Here is a 22,964-nt window from a genome sequence, read left to right as displayed (position 1 = left end):
TACACACTGTCCCCCAGAACAATGTAATTTTTGAAGTATGATGAGAAATACCGTGGAAGATCTGCTAATATTATTTTGAAAGTGCCAGTATACACACACACATACATATACCCATCATGGATTTCCTAAATTGGCTCATTTGTTTACAAGCTCTAATTTCCAAATTGCCTCCTTTAAACTGCCAACTTTTCTTTCTATCAATGACTCACATAACTGTGACTTTTGCTGGCCATTGTAATCCCTCCATAATCAAAACAAAAAGGGACATGTATATAGACCACATGCCCTGGGAATGAAGGCAGTTCCAAACCTCCAGATAACTGCATTAGTAACTTGCAAGTGAAAAGAAAAGAGAAAAACATGTTTTGAATTCCTTTTACTGCAAAAAAGGAACCTCCCATAGTCCTTTCCTCTTTATCTTTTGTCTACATTTGTTTTTGTGGGAGTCAGGCTGTGCTGATAGTGTTAACCCTGTGTTCTACTAAAATAAAATCCTTCTGCTCACTTGAGTGAGGTACCAGAAGCCTGTTGGAAACACTAAGGTTACCTCCATGGTTGAAGACTAAGATTCCATTTGGGAGCAACTACAATAAAGTGAAGAATACTTTTTGGAATTTGATACTGCACAGTATGTTAAGAAGCAAAGTGCCCAAATATTGGAGAATGTTGAAGTGAAGGAGGATAGAATGGCATTGCTAAGAAAAAAATCAATAAAAATAAAAGCAGAAAGCTCCCTGTATAGAATGGCTGGTTGAGTGTGGTGCTAGAGTGTTCTGCTTTCTCTTAGAATCAGAACCAAGCAAGAGTGAATGTCAAAAGGGAGGAAATTTAAAGAAGAAAAAAGTAAAAAAAACTCACCCTTGAAATAACAGCTTTTTTCCCAAAAAAGTAGCCCGATAAAGGGTTAAAATCTTTATAAAGAGTTCAGAATTGTGATATACTAAAGACTTTTTTCTACTTGCCAGCTGCATACAATGCAACTTCCTTTTAAACACAGGTGCCATGTTTCTTAAAATCAGAAACTGAGCGAACAGGCCCTTCAAACTGGAACTGCTTTGAGGAGTTCCTCCTGATTTACTGGAAACCGTAAGTTACAACCCAAAAGCACATTTCTTAAACAGTCAGAAACTTGGCAAGCAGTTTTGAGGTTTGGGGTACATAACAGGCATTTTGTCACTTGTTGGGCAATCCCACTTAAAAGCGAAAAGCTAACAGATCAGCAACCACTGCAGGACCCCTGACATGTACTATTATTTGGATTTTCCAGTTTATTTGCGTCGCTATGAGAAACCAATCACCAAAAAAAACATTGTTTTGACCACAAAATGATTAAATACAAAGGGAACTACAGTAGCAGTAAATTAAGGAACTTCATTACTAATCTACTTCAACCACACATTTTATTTAAACCAGTGGAATCAGATGATTTAAAAAGGCACATTTTCTACAGAAATAATATGAATTTAAATGATAAGAAAAATACTAGTCCTGGCAGGTTTGTATTCTTGGAACTTAACATAATTCATGAGATTGCCATGCTGTAATGTGCAAGCCTACATTTTGTGCTCATTTCAGTCACAAAAGACTTTGAGACCTTAATGATTGCTGTATTTGAGGTCACCATCCTTTCAACTTAGTGAATGTGTTTAAATTCAACCCAAACAGCTGGAATGAAGGTCTCTTTTCCCACACTAGGGACTGACTAGTATAGTGTGTTAGATATTCAGGGGAGTCAGGGAGGATTTCACTCTGGTCATTAAATGAGGATCATGTAAACCTAGCGAGAAAAATTCCAATGTTTAGTATTTCCAGCTATATTGTAAAAACTTTCTTGGAACTCATTTATGACTTTGATATAAATTACCCCACTATTTTTTTTTATTCTTTCATGGGATGTGGGTATCACTGGCAAGGCCAGCATTTGTTGCCCATCCCTAATTTCCCTGTCTTGCTCAGCCATTTATTTCAGAGGGCAGTTAAAAGTCAACCACATTGCTGTGGGTCTGGTATCACATGTAGGCCAGACCAGGTAAGGACAGCAGATTTCTTTCCCCTAAAGGACATTAGTCAACCAGATGGGTTTTTGTGACAATCAATGATAGTTTTGTGGCATCATTACTATGACTAACTTCTAATTCCTTACTTCTATTAATGAATTGAATTTAAATTCCACCAGCTGCTATGGTGAGATTTAAACCTGTGCCACCAGTACATTTGATGAGGCCTCTAGAGTATTAGTCCAGTAACATTACCACTACACCACTATCACCCCTGCAATATTGCTAAATGCAGTGACCAGTATAAATCTTTACCATTATCTTTACACCGAATGAACAAAGGTATTGAATTCTATCCAAACACACGGAAGATTTCTTTACCGTGATGGAGAATTGGGTTGTGTGCTGCCTGTTTTTACTAATTTCTGTGGCCTGTGCTTGAATTCAGCTGAGATGGACAGGCCAAAGGCTGCTGCAGTTCCTGATTGAAACGAGTCTGGATCATTTCAAACCTACTTGCTAGTTTAGGTCCAGAGGATGAAAACCTGCCCTCAAATGAATTAGTTGTCACTGTAATTATATAGTTTGAGTGTTTTTGAATGGTCCCTTTCTTCAGTGTCCTGTTTTGTACAAACTGATAATTGGTAGAAATGGGTTTATTCTCATCAGAGTATCTACAACCATGCCCCACAAAAGGAGGGCAACACTAACAAAATTAAATAGGTAATCTAAACTAAAGTGGGTAATTCAAATTATGGTGTGTCAAATTTAGATCACCAGCACAGTTAATCCTCTGAGGTGCCCACCATCTGCAGAAACTTTGTGGCAAAGTGGTGGATATTGTGTGGTCATACTCACCCAGGTATATAACATAGGTATAAAAATGGACCAGCAGCTGAAGACACCCTGCCCAGTGATCAGGACTTGCAATCAGCTGATTTAGCCAAATCCAGGAACAAACACACAAGGAAGTTGTCCAACCAAATATAAGCATCGTCAATGAGAAGTGCAGCCAGAAATTAAGGCGTAGCCCTTTTAAATTATGAAATAGGGGTTACAACCTCTGGCAGTGCAAGCATGTAGTTTTATCCTGTATTTCAAAGCAGTATGTGCATTTATAGATAATCCCTTAACCATCAATATCTGAAAAAGAATCAATCACACAATTGATAGAGACGACAAGATGGAGCTTGTAAAGTTTTTTAAACCTTAAAAAGTTATTCCTTTTGCCTTTCAATTTTTGGTTTTAATAAATCCTAAAACAAAGGAGAGCTAGTCTTTACATAGTGACTTATCATACATATCATTAGAACATCTCAAAGTACAAGGTACTGAATGTGAGCTGTGCATAGCATGTGGCCTATCAATTATTGCAAAGTATTTGCATATAATGAAGAAAATAGATTGTTTCCAATCCTGTAAGCTCATAAATGAGCACAAATACACATAAAATGTATTGTGTACAAGTTCAACATTCCACCTGTGCAGGAGTGAAAATAGACCAGACCATCTCTGGAGACATGCCCTTCCTGATAGTGTCACCACACTATTTGGTTTGGAGGACGTGACAGCTGATTACATCCAACATCAACACACACTCTCCCAGCAAGTATAAATGGATAGCAATCAGGATTGGCAACTTTGTTACTTTTTCCCCTCTCCAGCCCAGGGCTACTGAGATGAATTGAGAGCGCCAACTGTAGAGTTGCATTGAGGCACGCTACAGTGAAGTCCCTATCCCCTCTTAGTTGAAAGAGGCAGTGCAATGCCGAGAGGAAGCTGAGGGGAACATAAAAGGGACAAAACGCAGGTAAAAATTATTTAAAACTTCATAGAAACAATAGATAATAATCAAAAAAGTTGGATGGCTTCTTCAAATCAATGCTAATTAAAGTGGAGTTCTGATGGTGCAATACTCTACATAGAAGTTCTTCCAATAAATGAAAGCACAGGTAAGCAGCTTGTCTTCACAACCTTGCCAGACTACATGAGTGATTTGAACACAAGGAGTAAAGGCAAAAAAATACACTGGTACCTTTTTAACTTTCCCTCGCACGTTGAACAGAAATGACTTAACTGAATGGAAAACTTACATCTGTCCACCATTGGAACATTGCAGTGAAAACTGTTATTTATACACATCAAGTCTTTGATCATGAAATGCTACAATGGTCAAAGACAATAAAGTCATATAGTGTCACGAACCAGAGGACACCAATTTAAGTGATTGGCAAAAGAACCAACGGTGACATGAGGCAAACTTTTTTTATGCAGCGAGTGGTTAGGAGCTGGAATGCCTGAGAGTGTAGTGGAGGCAGATTCAATTGTGGCTTTCAAGGGCGAATTGGACAAGCACCTGAAGAGATAAAATTTGCAGGGCTATGGGGAAAGGGCTGGACAGTGGACTAATAAATTGCTCTTGTGGAGAGATGGCACGGATACAATGGGCCAAATGGCCCCCTTCTGTGCTGTAACCATTCTATGATTCTATAGTATTGAATTGTAAAATGAATGGATTTTAAAAATTCCATTTTAGTTCCATCACCCCTCCATATGATGGCACAAAAACAAAAGTTGGTTTCAAATCTTAAAATGCTCCAGGAATAAAATAAGTAAATCTTACATTAGAATAGCACTGTCTAATTTTCTGGTATCCCCTTGTTACCTGAAGAAATTACAATTGTCATATTCCAGATTCAGGGCAGTCAAAGAGAGTCACCATTTCAGTACACTGTACTTTTCCAAATCATGACAGTTCTCAAATCAGAAGGTTTAAAAAGGAAGCACGGTGAACTGCTTCTGTGTAGCTTTTGTTAATGTCCTGGCTAGTATATATCCCTCAACCAATGCTACCAAAAACAGGTTAACAGCTCATCTGTTTCATTGCTGTTTGTGGGACTTTACAGTGCAAACCCTCTGAAGCATTACCTACTTTCAATGATCCCTGATATTTCTGAGAGATGTGAAAAAGTGCTAAACAGAAGCAAGCCCTTTCTCCTTTCCTTATATTGCATCTTTGTAATTTCACTTTAAGTTTTCTGGTGTGCAGGATGCAACTTACTTTAATTAAAGAAAAAAAATTATCCTGATGATGGCTTCCATGTTGTTTCATTGGCAGTTATTTAAAAAGATTAAATTTAACTCTGCCTATGGCTCAGTTTTTAAGAGCAGTGAGTAACTAAGCCATGCAGAACGAAAGGTCCCAAGTTTGCCTTGTGGGGCCGGATTTTTACAGGGCTGTGGGGTCAGGAGCTGGTGTGGGCACAATTTGAAAATCACAGTCCGGAGGTTGTCTCCAGAACCCAACACCTCTGGAAAATCCACAAACTTCAATGTGAGGGCTGCCGGGGAGGGAACGGGGGAGCTGCTCATCTCCAAATAACGGCCCATTAAGCTCATGGAGGAGCTTGTTAAGGGGCTGGGGGGTCCGCATAGCAATTTTCAATGAGGATTCCGGCAAGCCCAACCAGTCTGGTGCATGATAGTGCACAGTTGTCGGGCTCTCAGTGGGCAGATGGCAAATATTTTTGGTGGGAGATGAAATGTTTTGGGCCCACAGGAATCTTGCACCAGGCCGTGCACAGGACATTTTTTCTTTATTTTGGAAGCGCTGCCTCACTTTTTTTATTCCACGGGCTCTCCACGAAGCTGCCTGCTCTCATTGGCAGGCAGCAGCTGGCCCCCATCATAGCTGCCGTCTTCTTTGCCATTCACTCTGTGCAGGCAGCTCCTGCCTTCTGCTGATGCTTAGTGCCATTAATTGGGTTCCAAGTTTGACATCTGCCCAATTAGGTCATTTCCATTTGCTGATTCCTGATGCAGCTAAGGCGCGACATTGGGACCCAAAAATCATCAGGGCGTCGGGTGCCTGATCCCGTTTTGAAAATTCAGCCCCAGCCTGTGCTGTGTTGGTTAATCTGAGCCGGAGCAACAGTACAAGGTGGTACTTATTTTCTGTCCTGAGCTAAAGATGGAAAAATAGGCCAAGGATTCCTGCTCCTGATCATTAAAGAGGGATGGATCCTGCTGGAAAGAGAGTGTGATGTTGGCATAGATTGGATCGGAGTTGGCTATAATGCCCATGGTTAAGTAACATAGCAATGTTCACCCGTCTGAGCTCAAATATGAAGAATAGCTATTTGAGTGAGGTTCTGGTGAATGACCAACCACCTTGAAACTGTAATCCAGCAGGAATCAAAATTTCCAGGAGAAAACGAAATCAGAAAATTGGCAAAAATAAAACCCTTTCAAACTTGTATCTTACTAGGCATTTGATAAAATGCAAATTATTCATAAGCTAAATTGGAAAACTGAATTTAATTGCAAAAAACAGCTGTTATTGTTAATATCTATCTTGTAATAATACCTTGAACATGAATCAGTTTAGCATTTCATTTGACTCCTGAAGCTGGATTTTCCCACAGAATCCGGGACCTGAGGTCGGGACCAAATGGGGAATGCGGAGCCTGCACTCGCTGGCAGCAAGCCCGCACTGTAATCGTACCAGAGGCGGCCTCCTCAGTGCTCACAGTCCAATTAAGGACAGTGGGTGGGCTCCCGAGGCTGCCAGTCCAATCAGAGAGCAGGCAGCGCTGGAGCCTCGGCAGCCCCACAAGGACTGGGACATCATTTGGGCAGCAGGTGCAGCCTTTCCTACCCATGGCCCCATCATTGGGGCATAGTGCCTCTGGCTCAGATGACCACGACCCCCCACCCACCCCCAGCCTGCTGCACAGAGGCCACCTCCGTTGAGCTGGCAATCCGTATGTGGCGGGGTGCCACTCTACTACTGTCAAAATGCCGGTGACGCCACAAAATCGCCTCTAATTGGGACTTCAGCTATTTAAATTGGCTGCCCTCCTCCGTGGAGGGGAAGGCTGATCTGCTTCCCAGGCTGCCCCAGAAAAGCTCGCCGGTGGCAGGAATGCATCAGGGAGCAGTCCAGACGTGGCTCCACCTATTTTCCTGGACACCCCACCAACCACTCCCCCCCATCCCCCAAACACCCCCACCTCCATGCCTGCCATCATGGGGTCGGGAAAATTCAGTCCCTGGAAACAATTGTCTCTCCCATTCTGAGGATAAATGTGGAAACTACAACACATGAACTCACACTCAACACAGCATTAGCTTCAGATGTCTTTAGAAATAGTAAAAGGAGAACTTATTAATGTCATCAGAATACTGAGGTGTGTTACTACCTTGATTTTTTATTATATGTACAATGGAGTCATTCCAAATAATCTGCCAAATGTCTACAGGACAAATTCTTCACCAAGACTTTGCCTCACTGGGCAGCCTGCTAATACCAATCACCTCATGTCCAACATAAATCAACCTCACAGCTCAAGAAAGATTAAATTCACATGATGTTACTGGTATTGTACTTGATTTCATTCGATGCCTAAGGTACCCCTGCGCCTTTTGCATATCTGCTAGATTTCATTATCCTCTAAGAGGTCCCCTCTATTAGTGAGGAGAATGGAGATTGCAGGATAAGACTGAATATTTTCCTATTGCATCAAAATGGAGATGAAAGTGAAGATGAAACTGTAAGTACCCGGACTGGAAAAAAAGATCTGAATGGATATCAGGCTTCATTGATTGAACACACAATACAAACTGTAAAGATATTGTCCCATGTGACTCACACTATAATATTATTTAATCATGAGGTTCATATTGTACTTTTTTATATTATATTAACATACAGCATACTGTAGCTGTACTCTCTGCATGCATCAGCAGATACCTCTCACCACCTACAGTTCATTGTTAAAGGTCCACAGTTCAAAATCCCTTTCATAAAGTAGAACTGGAAAACATTTTCTCTTTTGTGCACTATGCACCCAGCCAAGCTATTCTATAGCTACTTGCAAGGAGGTTCACAAGATGAACATGGGGGAGGGGGGCAGTGAAATTCCTTCTGTCAATAATTCTAGAGTAAAATAAATTGTCGTCTCATCAACATTTTTACTTAATTTATATTTCATCTCCTGATAACTGCTCTCTTATTTTCCTTTCCTCTTTCAAGGGAAGTGGCTGATTTCTGCTCTGTGCCTCCCAATAGGTGTATTGGTGAAGATCAGGAAATTATTATTGAGCAAAAGTGGGCATATTAGCGTGTGGCAGGGTGGATTGGAGGTCAACACTGTGCCGAAATATTGCCGAATAACTTGAACTGCTTCTATTAGAATTGTCAGTTAATTACTCTGCCAATGGCTGAGTAGTTAAAGGCATTAACCCATGTAATACTAAGCCATAAATGCAGAAAATCCTAGATTTAGTTCTCAGTGTACACTGATTCAGCTGATCACAGCCAAGGTGGCAGCACATACACGAGAATTAACCTCAATGATTTTGAGTTTCAGAGGGATAAAATTTGATAGAGTTCTTTTCCCACTTCCCCGACTCTCTCCTATCTAATTTGCTGTTGTCCTCCAGCACCAAAAGCTATCAGGCCACACATGACTGGAGTAAATCTCGTTTGAAGAACGGCACAAGAGGACATACTTACAGTGGGACTTCAGCATTTACCCAACATGAACTTCTCTGAGGAGCAATATTTTTGGTGCCCTCACTTCACAATGGAGGCTATCGCCAAGCTATGTCACCTGCTGCAGCCACAATTTGAGCCTTGAACCAGGGCATGGACAGCAGTGCTTGTGGCTGTCAGGGTCACCATGGCCCTTAATCTTTATGCAACAGGCTACGTCTAGACTGCAGCAGGTGACATGAGTAACATCTGACCATGTGCATTCCTCCAGGGTATCAGGGACGCCACTATAATTTAATTAAAATAATTTTTCAATTATGCAAAATTGTTAAAAGAGGGCATTTGACATAAAGCTCTACAAAGACCTTATTTTCAAGTACTCATGAAAAATGCACTCTTAGGTGTAATTAAAAAAGTTACATATTTAAAAATGTTGTAAAAATTTACAATTGACTTTTTTAGTGGAGCTACCATCTTTGCCACCTTTCTGAAGCTAGGCAAGAAATATGGCACTTTTTCACTTAGCCTGCCTCAGCTCCCGCCACCCTCTTCCTGTTGGTTTCAGTGGATTGCAGGGAGTTACGATTAAGCAATGAAAAGGTTTCATTTTCTCTGGTAGCTTACCAGTTAACTTGTTGACATTAAATTCCAATTTTAATCTAGTTGTTAAATTGTTTATTTTAAATGGGCTATTGACAGAAATTAAACAAAGGAATTTTATGTAAACCTGTCAATCAGAGTGCGACCAGAGAAAATTAAACCCCAAACTGTTATACTTCAGGAACTAGCCTAGAGAACATGGCATTATGGCAACCCCGCTCAGCAGGCTGACCAACCTCTGATTTTGAAAAACATTAGGGGTAAAACTTGATTTAGAACTAGTGCAAAACAGGTAACAATGAATCGGCTGCCCTGTTGTACATGCAACATTAAGTTATTTTTCATTGACCTACTAAAATTAAATTTCACCCCAACATTTTGAAACTGCATATAGACCATCTATTTTTTTAAGATGAAAGACATTAAATTAAAAGGAAAAGTTCAAAAAGCAAGTTATACAATAAAAGCAAAAGTGCAGACAGAAGTGGGAATTGGGTGGCACAGTGGCGCAGTGGTTAGCACCGCAGCCTCACAGCTCCAGCGACGCGGGCCCAATTATGGGTACTGCCTGAGCGGAGTTTGCAAGTCCTCCCTGTGACTGCATGGGTTTCCGCCGGGTGCTCTGGTTTCCTCCCACAGCCAAAGACTTGCAGGTTGATAGGTAAATTGGCCATTATAAATTGCCCCTAGTGTAGGTAGCTGGTAGGAGAATTGAGGGAATGTGGGGATGTGGTAGGGAATATGGGATTAATGTAGGATTAGTATAAATGGGTGGTTGATGATCGGCTCAGATTTGGTGGGCCAAAGGGCCTGTTTCAGTGCTGTATGACTCGATTTCATTGTATTGTATTACTGAGATACACCTCATGATTGAACCACAATAGTCGGAATTTTACATTGGGCGGGAGGTCCCGTCCACCGGCTGAAAAGGCGGTGGCGCGCCCACCTCCACCAGGCCTAGGGAGCCAGGCCGGGATTTTTCACTCCCCAGACCCTGAATTGGTCTTCGGTGGCACTTCCACCTCCTTGAGGCAGGAAGTCCCGCCTATTGGAGCTGCTGGCCAATCAGTGGGCCGGCAGCTATTAGTCCCAGCCATCAGTGGCAACAGGAAAGACAGCCCCAGAACTCAGGTAAGTTTTTAGAGCCTCACCAGGGACAATCAGCCGGGCCTCAGCAAGGCAAGGGAGTTTGGATGGGCTGGGGGGGGGGGGGGGTGGTGGTGTGGGGGGGTGGAGGGAATGTTGTGCATTGGGGGCAATTGGGGCTTCGGAGGCAGCCCGATCTGGAGGTCCCCCCCAGCCCACAAGAAGGCAGGGTTCTTGGGGCCTTTGCTGTCTGGCCGCCGCGGGTAAAATACCCATGGTGGCGGGAGGAGGCCCTTAAGTGCCAGTCAGTTGGCCACTTAAGGGCCTGGAGCGGGTGGGCTGTTTCTCACCACCACCGCCCCATGTAAGATTGCAGCAGGGGTTGGAGAATATTGGGAATAGCCCCCTTGCCTCCCACTTAATTTTACGCCACCAGCCCGCTCATTGCAGGGGGCGGGTGGGGGCAAGCGTAAAATTCTGGCCAATAGATTCTTCTAAGCTCTATGTCATCCATTAGGCTGCAAGTTTAAAAAAATATATAATTTTTTAAAAAGAATTTGCATTCATTACAGATGCTGGTGATGGGAATTGGAAGACTTTTCTTTCTGAGGACTGGCTGTCTGTATCAAGCTGTCCCTACCTACGGATAATACATTAAGATGCAACATAAAGGTCCCTTTACTCTGCTCCACCAATGGTCCGGATTTTGCTGTAATAATAATGGGAAGGTTATCAGTGTTCACCGTTATTGCAGGGTAATTCTGACAGCAACTTCTGGCGGGTGCAGATGTGCAGTTAAATGTGGAAATCCAGAAGTTGTCACTGTGCTTGCCCTGTTTACAGATGCAAATCCTCTGCAGAGGGCACTATGCTGGAAATGCAGATGGATTAGTGGAAATTTCTCCTGACCAGCCTACAAAAAGTCTGTGGGCAACTGTCAGCGAGGTGCACAGCGAAAGCTGTTCCTCCACCATTGAGAGCAGCATCCAGGCCAATGTGTCTCAACATCAACCTCCTACTAACTTGCATAACATTTTTCCAGCTGCCACATCAGCCATCCTCTGGCCTTTGTAATGTTTGATTGTATTAGTCTGTCCACTGATCTGTGTTCACTTTGCTTGATTGCTTAAGCCTATGGGTGGAGCTTAAGAGTTTCAAACTGAAACTAAAAGAGCAGGACTAGAATGTTCTACAGAAAAACAGACTGTTCTGAGAAGACATTGTATTAAGTACTGAGATATTTTAAAGTGCTGTAAATCAACTAGTTGGTGATTTAATACAAGTGTGATATCTACATTGCTCTGAGATAAATCAGATATACATAATATATCCAGCAACCTGGCGTAATTACTGCTGTAAAGGGGACAACTAGGAGCCCAATAGGAACTGAACTGTGACCATCCCACTTTATTTCATGCAGGACCCTGACACCTAAATGACTGAGAACACTTTCATCACATCATTCCCTGTACAATCAAAGTACATGTTTTATTTTTCATTTGCAGCATCAATAAATCAAGACAAACAAAAACCCACTTTATTTTGTAACATAAATCTAAGCAAGCAACCACAGTGATAATTTTGGAAGGCTCTGTTGCCTGTACGAAGTTTCTTTAGCAGTGACTGAGAGGCAAAGAATCAGGGTTATAACATTCTAGCCCTATCTCCACTGTGCTTGTGAAAATTGGGGTGCTTCAGCTGAAGAGCAGAAATTACCGTATTTGTCAGACCATAAGAGACTTCTGGAGTTGTGTATCTATCACAACCTCTGCATCACCAACTTGTTCTTTCATACTAAACCCTGTCACCAGGTTTCATGGAGGCACCCAAGATCACGTCGTTGGCACCAACTGGACCTCATCGTCACAAGGCGAGCCTCTATAAACAGTGTCCAAATCACACGCAGCTTCCATAGTGCGGACTGCGACACTGACCACTCCCTGGTGTGCAGCAAAGTTAGACTCAAACCAAAGAAGCTACATCACTCCAAGCAGAACAACTCCAAGCGCATCAACACTAACAGAATTTCTTATCCACAGCTGTTACAATAGTTTCTAAATTCACTTGAAAAAGCCCTTCAAAACACTCCTACAGGGGATGCAGAGACCAAGTGAGCCCACATCAGAGATGCCATCTATGACTCAGCTACGACCACCTATGGCAAACGTGAGAAGCAGAATGCAGACTGGTTTCAATCTCACTTTGAAGAGCTGGAACCTGTCATAGCCGCTAAGTGCATTGCACTGCTGAACTACAAGAAAGCCCCCAGCGAGTTAACATCCGTAGCACTTAAAACAGCCAGAAGTGCTGCACAAAGAACAGCCAGGCGCTGCGCACATGACTACTGGCAACACCTATGCAGTCATATTCAGCTGGCCTCAGACACCAGAAACATTAGAGGAATGTATGATGGCATTAACAGAGCTTTTGGGCCAACCATCAAGAAGATCGCCCCCCTCAAATCTAAATCAGGGGACACAATCACTGACCAACGCAAGCAAATGGACCGCTGGGTTGAGCACTACCTAGAACTGTACTCCAGGGAGAATGTTGTCACTGAGACCGCCCTCAATGCAGCCCAGCCTCTGCCAGTCATGGATGAGCTGGACGTACAGCCAACAAAATCGGAACTCAGTAATGCCATTGATTCTCTAGCCAGCGGAAAAGCCCCTGGGAAGGACGGCGTTACCCCTGAAATAATTAAGAGTGCTAAGCCTGCTATACTCTCAGCACTCTATGAACTGCTTTGCCTGTGCTGGGATGAGGGAGCAGTACCACAGGACATGCGCGATGCCAATATCATCACCCTCTATAAAAACAAAGGTGACCGCGGTAACTGCAACAACTACCTTGGAATCTCCCTGCTCAGTGTGGGGAAAGTCTTTGCTCGAGTCATTTTAAACAGACTCCAGAAGCTGGCTGAACGTGTCTACCCTGAGGCACAGTGTGGCTTTCGAGCAGAGAGATCCACCATTGACATGCTGTTCTCCCTTCGCCAGCTACAGGAACAAAACAAAGAACAAAGAACAGTACAGCACAGGAACAGGCCATTCGGCCCTCCAAGCCTGCGCCGATCTTGATGCCTGCTGAAACTAAGACCTTCTGCACTTCCGGGGCCCATATCCCTCTATTCCCTTCCTATTCATATATTTGTCAAGATGTCTCTTAAACGTCGCTATCGTATCTGCTTCCACCACCTCCCCTGGCAGCAAGTTCCAGGCACTCACCACCCTCTGTGTAAAAAACTTGCCTCGCACATCCCCTCTAAACTTTGCCCCTCGCACCTTAAACCTATGCCCCTAGTAACTGACTCTTCCAATCTGGGAAAAAGCTTCTGACTATCCACTCTGACCATGCCGCTCATAACTTTGTAAACCTCTATCATGTCGCCCCTCTACCTCCGTCGTTCCAGTGAAAACAATCCGAGTTTTTCCAACCTCTCCTCATAGCTAATGCCCTCCAGACCAGGCAACATCCTGGTAAACCTCCTCTGTACTCTCTCCAAAGCCTCCACGTCCTTCTGGTAGTGTGGCGACCAGAATTGCACGCAATATTCTAAGTGTGGCCTAACTAAGGTTCTGTACAGCTGCAACATGACCGACCAATTTTTATACTCTATGCCCCGACCGATGAAGGCAAGCATGCCGAATGCCTTCTTGACAACCTTATCCACCTACGTTGCCACTTTCAGTGACCTGTGGACCTGTACGCCCAGATCTCTCCGCCTATCAATACTCCTAAGGGTTCTGCCATTTACTGTATACCTCCCACCTGTATTCGACCTTCCAAAATGCATTACCTCACATTTGTCCGGATTAAACTCCATCTGCCATTTCTCCGCCCAAGTCTCCAACCGATCTATATCCTGCTGTATCCTCTGACAATCCTCATCATTATCCACAACTCCACCAACCTTTGTGTCATCCGCAAACTTACTAATCAGACCAGCTACATTTTCCTCCAAATCATTTATATATACGACAAACAGCAAAGGTCCCAGCACTGATCCCTGCGGAACACCACTAGTCACAGCCCTCCATTCAGAAAAACACCCATCCACTGTTACCCTCTGTCTTCTGTGACCGAGCCAGTTCTGTATCCATCTTGCCAGTTCACCTCTGATCCCGTGTGACTTCACCTTTTGCACCAGTCTACCATGCGGGACCTTGTCAAAGGCTTTACTGAAGTCCATATAGACAACATCCACCGCCCTTCCCTCATCAATCATCTTCGTCACTTCCTCAAAAAACTCAATAAAATTAGTAAGACACGACCTCCCCTTCACAAAACCATGCTGTCTCTCATTAATAAGTTCGTTTGTTTCCAAATGGGAGTAAATCCTGTCCCGAAGAATCCTCTCTAATAGTTTCCCTACCACTGACGTAAGGCTCACCGGCCTATAATTTCCTGGATTGTCCTTGCCACCCTTCTTAAACAAAGGAACAACATTGGCTATTCTCCAGTCCTCTGGGACCTCACCTGTAGCCAATGAGGATGCAAAGATTTCTGTCAAGGCCCCAGCAATTTCTTCCTTTGCCTCCCTCAGTATTCTAGGGTAGATCCCATCAGGCCCTGGGGACTTATCTACTTTAATGCTTTGCAAGACACCCAACACCTCCTCCTTTTTGATAATGAGATGACTGAGACTATCTGCACTCCCTTCCCTAGGCTCATCATCCACCAAGTCCTTCTCCTTGGTGAATACTGATGCAAAGTACTCATTTAGCACCTCGCCCATTTCCTTTGGCTCCACTCTTAGATTCCCATCTCTGTCCTTGAGTGGGCCAACCCTTTCCCTGGTTACCCTCTTGCTCTTTACATATGTATAAAAAGCCTTGGGATTTTCCTTAATCCTGTTTGCCAATGACTTTTCATGACCCCTTTTAGCCCTCCTAACTCCTTGCTTAAGTTCCTTCCTACTGTCTTTATATTCCTCAAGTGCTTCATCTGTTCCCAGCCTTCCAGCCCTTAAAAATGCTTCCTTTTTCTTTTTGACGAGGCTCACAATATTCCGTGTTATCCAAGCTTCCCGAAACTTGCCAAATTTGTCTTTCTTCCTCACAGGAGCATGCTCGTCCTGGATTCTAATCAGCTGACGTTTGAAAGACTCCCACATGTCAGATGTTCATTTACCCTCAAACAGCCGCCCCCAATCTAAATTCTTCAGTTCCTGCCTAATATTGTCATAATTAGCCTTCCCCCAATTTAGTACCTTCACCCGAGGACGACTCTTATCCTTATCCACAAGTACCTTAAAACTTATGGAATTATGGTCACTGTTCCCGAAATGCTCCCTCACTGAAACTTCGAGCACCTGGCCGGGCACATTCCCCAATACCAGGTCCAGAATGGAGAAATGCCGCGAACAACAGATGCCCCTCTACGTTGCTTTCATAGATCTCACCAAAGCCTTTGACCTCATCAGCAGACGTGGTCTCTTCAGACTACTAGCAAAGATCTGATATCCACCAAAGCTACAAAGTATCATCACCTCATTCCATGACAATATGAAAGGCACAATTCAGCATAGCGGTGCCTCATCAGACCCTTTCCTCTCCTGAGTGGCGTGAAACAGGGCTGTGTTCTCGCACCTACACTGTTTGGGATCTTCTTCTCCCTGCTGTTCTCACATGCGTTCAAGTCTTCAGAAGAAGGAACCTTCCTCCACATAAGATCAGATGGCAGGTTGTTCAACCTTGCCCGTCTTAGAGCGAAGACCAAAGTATGGAAGGTCCTTATCAGGGAACTCCTCTTTGCTGACGATGCTGCATTAACATCCCACACAGAAGAGTGTCTGCAGAGACTCATCAACAGGATTGCGGCTGCCTGCAACGAATTTGGCCTAACCATCAGCCTCAAGAAAACGAACATCATGGGACAGGACGTCAGAAATGCGCCATCCATCAATATCGGCGATCACGCTCTGGAAGTGGTTCAAGAGTTCACCTACCTAGGCTCAACTATCACCAGTAACCTGTCTCTCGATGCAGAAATCAACAAACGCATGGGAAAGGTGTCCGCTGCTATGTCCAGACTGGCCAAGAGAGTGTGGGAAAATGGCGCACTGACACAGAACACGAAAGTCCGAGTGTATCAAGCCTGTGTCCTCAGTACCTTGCTCTACGGCAGCGAGGCCTGGAAAACGTATGTCAGCCAAGAGCGACGTCTCAATTCATTCCATCTTCGCTGCCTCTGGAGAATCCTTGGCATCAGGTGGCAGGACCGTATCTCCAAAGCAGAAATCCTCGAGGTGGCCGACATCCCCAGCATATACACCCTACTGAGCCATAGGCGCTTGAGATGGCTTGGCCATGTGAGCCACATGGATGATGGCAGGATTCCCAAGGACGCATTGTACAGTGAGCTCGTCACTGGTATCAGACCCACCGGCCGCCCATGTATCCACTTTAAAGACGTCTGCAAACGCAACATGAAGTCCTGTGACATTGACCACAAGTCGTGGGAGTCAGTTGCCAGTGATCGCCAGAGCTGGCGGACAGCCATAAAGGTGGGGTTAAAGAATGGCAAGTCGAAGAGACCTAGCTGTTGGTAGGAAAAAAAGACCGAAGCGCAAGGAGAGAGCCAACTGTGTAACAGCCCCGACAACCAATTTTATCTGCAGCACCTGTGGAAGAGTCTGTCACTCTAGAATCGGCCTTTATAGTCACTCCAGGCGCTGCTTCACAAACCACTGACCACCTCTAGGCGCTTACCCATTACCGATAGTGACGTTTAAGAGACATCTTGACAAATATATGAATAGGAAGGGAATAGAGCGATATGGGCCCCGGAAGTGCAGAAGGTGTTAGTTTCGGCAGGCATCAAGATCGGCGCAGGCTTGTAGGGCCGAATGGCCTGTTCCTGTGCTGTACTGTTCTTTGTTCTTTGTCTCTCAAGACAAGGAGGCCAAAGAAGAAGAAGATGCACTGGACCGTAAGATGCAGCAGGAGTTTAAAAGAAAATATTTAGGAAATATTTTGGCATATCCTTTGGACCATAAGACGCATGGCAATTTTAGGCAATTTTTTTCCAGAGAAAAGGTGCATCTTAAGGTACTTAAGGTAAGCAAATATGGTACTCTTCATCCTGCAGTGAAATGTAATATTGGGTCAAAATCCAGGGACCCCCGACCTAACAGCAGAATGGGTGTACCTTCACCACATTGACTGCTGTGGTTTAAGAAGGTGGCTTACCATCACCTTCTCAAGACAATTAGCGATGGGCATTGTCAGCAATGCCCACATCCCGTGAATGAATTAAAAATGAAGCATATGAAATCACTGATATAAAGATTGAATTAATGGTGGATACCAGGTGGGAGACAATAGGATACATTGTTTTTTAATCATATCGTGCCAAACATCAGATGAAAGGATGGTAGAAGCAAATTCAATGACAACTTTGAAAAAGGAACTGGATATATACTTGAACAGGGAAAGATTGCAGGGCTGTGGAGCAGGAAAGTGGTACTAATTCTATAACTCTTTCAAAGAGCTGGCGAAAGCACGATAGCCCAAATGGCCTTCTTCTGTGCTGTATGATTCTATGATGATAGTAAGGGAAAAAGAACCACATGGGCTTCGACCCAGTGGCAGAGGTTATTTGGAATCTGTCCCCAGTCTTCATGTTTTGATTGTACTTTAGGTGCTGGTTCCAGGGACACACTTTCATTTTAGAGTTGAAGATACTCTGTTGCTGATGAGTGTAACACTCTCTGGGGTCCCATAAAATGAAAGGACAAGGAGGGAGTGGAATCAAATCAGTGAAAGAAGTTAGAACAGGGAGAAGGAGAAAATAAAAATCAGTACAATGCCCTTTCACCTTCAGATTAGGGTATTGTTCTCCCTCCACTTGGTTGAGTTACTCAGTGAGAAAAAGAGTGTGAGTAAATGAGAGAGTGCAAAAGAATGAACATGTGTGAGTGAATAAATATGATAGCAAGTGACAGAGAATGAAAGAGTGTGAGACTGAGTGAGAGTGAATGAGTCTGAGAGAGCAAGTGAATATGAGAGTTAAAGAATGGAGTTACTGAGAGAAGGAGTGAGTGAGTGAATAAATCAGTGACAGTGAGCATGAATGAATAGGAATAAGTGAGACTAAGGGAAAGTGTGACTGAGTGAGTGATTGAGTAAAAGACTGAGTGAGGGAGTAAGACTGAAAGTTTAGTGTGAGTGAATGAGATTGAAGGAGGGAGTAAGTGTATATGAGAGTAAATGAATGAGTGTGAGAGGGTGACTTACTGAGTGAGCAAATATAAGAGTGACTGAATGAGTGAGAGTCCCGACCCCGCCGAACCATATCCCCAAAGCTTTCAGGTCGTCTGATTTAACAGTGAAGAGAATAAAGGGTCAGTCCGCCTAGTTCCCAAATAACATGGCCTCGCTCTTGCCACGATTTAATTTGGCTCCCAAGGCCAGTTCGAATTGGTCGCAGATGCTCATCAGTTTGCAAACTTACAACGGATCTGAGCAGAAGACAAAAAACATGCTGGTCTTCCAGTGCAAACAGCTGTCAATGACCGCGTGTTGCAAACTGGCACATTCCAAGGTCTAGGACTACATGCTGAGGGACGCACTAAAGTTTGGGGCAGCCGCTGCAAAGGCTCAATGGGGAAAGGCCACTGAGGAAGGCCCTCCCACTATAGTATACTGAGGAACTGGAAACTATATAAAGCACCTGAGGCTGTATGCACCAGAGAATGTTTGATAAAATGTAAATGTACATTGTAAATACAACCTGTAATAGCATGTGTAGTGAGGCACCTCATGTACTGAATTGAAAGAAACTGATCTGTATTGTGCTTTATGTAATGTCAAATTTGAACTGTATGCATGTAATATACTTTTACAAATCTTATGAATGAAGTATATTTTTGGAAAAAAAGAGTCAAAGCTGAGATGGGAGTAGAAGATGGAATTCAGTTTTTTATCACCTGTAAATACCACGCAACTACTCAGGTGTTGTACAAGAAATTGCTGCAGCCAAAGCACAAAAAGTTGGTTTCTAAGTTGTCCTCCGGCTCATATACTGAAATAATATCGGTGTTTCAAGACCGTCATTTACTCAAGTTATCTAATTGGATAACTCCTTAAAAAAGCTGAATGGCCTCTTTCTGTGCTGTATCATTTTATGATTCTATCACTTCTCATTTTGTCAACTATTTTTATAGTATTTAATGTTAACATGCCTTTTTACGATTGCACATTTGTAGATTTAACACCAGATTAAATAGGTAGTATTTAGAATCATTACATAGTAAAATGTAGGCACCCCAAACTGAATCTTTCCGTGGGGTTCTTGGAAACCTGTTAAACAGCCTGAACATGTTCTCACCCAACATCAACACACAAGCATTTCCCAGAGGGGGCGGTGGGTCCGGGCGTGGGTGTGGGGGGAGGGGGTGTCACTGGATAATGATCATCAAAAGGAACCTTGGATGATTTTTTTCCTTCTGTAGCCAGGTACACTATAGCACCCTAATTTCCATCTTGAATGAGATCAGCAAGCTCTGTAGAAACTGAATAGAATAAGGATGTATTAATACTCCTCATTGTATCACATAGCCCAGCTCACTCCAGATTCAACCTCATGGTCACTTCAAGAATATGCCTATTAGCAGTAAGTCAATGAGACTTCAAATACTACAACTGTTCTGAACGAATCTCACAGCTTACATATATACCCTGCTCTATACATCCCTTAGATAATGGTTGGAAAACTCAGATGGTGTAAGAAAAGGTAGTAACTATGGTAGGAGCACTACAAGTCTGCTGAAGGAACATAGAATTTGCCACTCTTACTGTAGCCAATCCTTGCCTATTGATCCCTGCTGAAAAGTGAGCAAGTATGCATACTGCTTGGGGGCAGGATCGGGCTTGACTGTGATGTCCCCAGTGGTGAACAGCCAACACTCACTGTATCAGCTCATTCATGAAGAATGCCAATTTGAGTGAGGGACCAGAAAGCAACGAATATCCATGGAACCAAATCCCAAGAGTCAGCACCCACAATAGGAGGAAGGGAAATCAAAGTATAAAACAACTATTCTTGGAAACCAAATATGTATTCTGTTTGTGCATGATGCTTTTGTAAATATTTAAAATGGATAACTGTTTGCTTAATGCGCTAGGATAAATACATATAACTGCAATGACTGGTTTTACTCATCTCAAATTATACATGGTAATTATATTACCTAGAATAATAAACACATAAGGTACCATGTAAGACTCATTTTGCTTTGAACTTTGATGTTTTTAGGATAGAATAATGGCTTGATGTATTCTTAAACACCATAGAACACTGACTAGCTCGAGATCACAAATAAATCAATACAAATAGATATAGTAGCGATAAAGGGAGAAATTGTCAATGCTGGAAGTACAGATCGAGTCTGTCAGATTGTGTCTCTACCTGAAAAGTTAACCTGTCTGGTCTGTTCTCAAATCTGTTCCCCAACTTGCAATATATTTTCATCATTTACCTGTTCCTGTTTCTCTGGTATAACCAGCTGGTCAAACTTACAGTCCTTTCTCCTTTTTAATGTTAAAATTGAACTAAAAGTATACATTTCCGAACAAATTACAATGGTGATATTTAAAGCATGCTTATTTTGTTCATTTTATATAAATACAAAAAGTGAGTATATGTTAAATAAGCACAGATAATCTATTGAAATCTGTATCTCTTATAGGTCGGATTGTACTTAAATATTTCGCTTTGATATACTTTATCATTCTTTGAAAACAGTTTTATTAATGTATCATACGCAATAAACACGGTTTGTGGACCTTAAGTACAGCTCGGTGAACTTGCGGGAAGAGCTAAGTGGTTTAATGCAAATCCACTGTTATATGCACCAGACATTGGCGGCAGCACTGTAAACAAGTTCAGTTTGACCACTGATATGAAGTTGCTTCTTTTTGCCTGCAAGCGCGTTTCGCCGTCCTTCTGCAGATAAAACACTTTCGTGGCCAGGCTGGGATGTCATAAGACTGAAGTTTTATTTACGGCTTTCTCGTTATTTTGACGAGCATATCTTGGAAGAGGGGCTGACAGCTTTTCAAGGACGGTGGAGACCGCCAAACCATCCGGCCTGGTCTCCATAACACTGCTTCTTATGCCGAAAGGTTACTGCATTCAAGACGCTGTCATCTGTGAACTAGCTGACCACCACCAAATCTAGATTTGTGCAGTTTCAGATACCCCATTACACAAATCCATTTGTTCCAATTCTTTTCAAATATGACTTCTCAGAGATATGTTACATGTAAGTGAAATTACAGGTACACAGCTGGAACATTTATTTATTGGGAATTAAATCGAAGAGTTATTTTTATATTTAATCCGATTTATAAACTGAACTGTACAGGTCCGTTAACTAAGCTCGTGGTGGGCGGGGACTTATCTCAGGTTAATACAAGACCCAGTTATTCAAGCACATTCTGTATGCTTTATACCAATATCGTTCAACAACTTTCAATTGCAGGACAGATCCAGCGCACATTCATGAAAGGCTAGCAAACTAGGAAGTACATAGCAAAGAAGAGCATCTGGTGAGGATCACACAAATAAACAAGTGCCAGACTAATGATGTTTAGCATTATGCTTATAAAATCATAGTTTTGTGCCACAGTACCAAACACACAAAAAACCCAAACATTTCTATTAAGCAAGAGAGCTCTCTGCTAAATGTGCTCTAGTTGAAGTGTCTGCAACGGGTCATTTACAATGTCAGCTACATGTAACGCCTGGTATTGTTTTGAAATTATTGACGCGATCAGGGGACTTTGGGAACATTGGTGAGTCCACACTCAGCCAATTGCAGTTCTAGTGTTCCTAACTATATTAAATAATAATTCTTTTTTTTTTCTTATGTTCTGCTGGATCGCTGCTTGGAGTGCGCCAGTAACCTTATGGCACAGCTTCCGATTTGGTAATGTTTTGAAAACACGCCCTAATTTCTCAGAAAAACAGGCGGACGGTTAGCTGGATAGTATGTGTAAAAGAGGCCCCACGTGAAAAAAAAACAACCAAAATAACTTTCCTTCCAAAAAATTGAATAAATGCAAATAAAGGCTTAAGGTTTTCATATCGTTAGATAATACATAAATCCTGAAATAGATTATGCCTGCTCGTCCATAAATTATTTCTTTCAGCCAGAAATACTTGGCGAAATGTTGTCAAGATCTTAGCATTGACTGGCGAATACCTTCTTGTATAGCACTGAGTGCTGTTTGGTATGAGTCTGCACTCCAGCAGCTCTGAACTGTACCAGCATCAAATAATAGTTGGGTTGCAAGCAGTTCGTTACTTACATAGCGCTTTAATTTCTTTTCTGGAGGTGATTTGATGAGCCACCCAGTGTAAACGATGTCTTCTGCACTCATGGTTGCAAGTGGAGTTGAGTCACGTCTCGTGTAGATTGTGTTCTGTGCTATATTTCCCTTGTTATTGCTGTCACTCAGCTTCTCCATACACAATACGGTGGAAAATCCATCACAGTGTCTCTCATCTGTCTAATGGCACAAGTTCCTTGTGTTAGAGGCGGAAGCGCTGCGAGCGATCACAGACACTAGTTCTCCCACCCATTACACAGAGCCATCCAATAATAGACACACCATAGCATGACGTTTCGTAAACAACAAACACACATAGTATCCTCTCCCTTTAGAAAATGCAGAAAGAAAAACTGAAAGCGTTTTCAAATGAGCCTCAAGGCACAATTACGGAGTAAAAGGAGATTGAATTTTAAAAGCTTTGCATAGTATTGTTTTGGGTGAAAC

At 42.8% G+C, this 22,964-nt stretch overlaps 1 protein-coding gene across 2 annotated transcripts in view; it reads right to left on the bottom strand.

Moving 5' to 3' along the window:
• Positions 1-22,727, bottom strand: part of gab3 (GRB2 associated binding protein 3) — a 140,378-nt gene extending 117,651 nt beyond the window's left edge. For both annotated transcript variants that reach the window (XM_068047394.1, XM_068047395.1), the window contains exon 1: positions 22,497-22,727. In XM_068047394.1, the coding sequence (XP_067903495.1) occupies positions 22,497-22,655 (159 nt within the window). In that variant the 5' untranslated portion in view covers positions 22,656-22,727. The remainder of the gene's footprint in view (positions 1-22,496) is intronic.
• Positions 22,728-22,964: the final 237 nt, after the last annotated feature.

Source organism: Heterodontus francisci, chromosome 15 (assembly GCF_036365525.1).
Source record: "Heterodontus francisci isolate sHetFra1 chromosome 15, sHetFra1.hap1, whole genome shotgun sequence".
Classification (NCBI taxonomy): Eukaryota; Metazoa; Chordata; class Chondrichthyes; order Heterodontiformes; family Heterodontidae; genus Heterodontus; species Heterodontus francisci.
The sequence above is the reverse complement of the archived record's forward strand: the minus strand, read 5'-3'. Positions and strand labels throughout refer to the sequence as shown.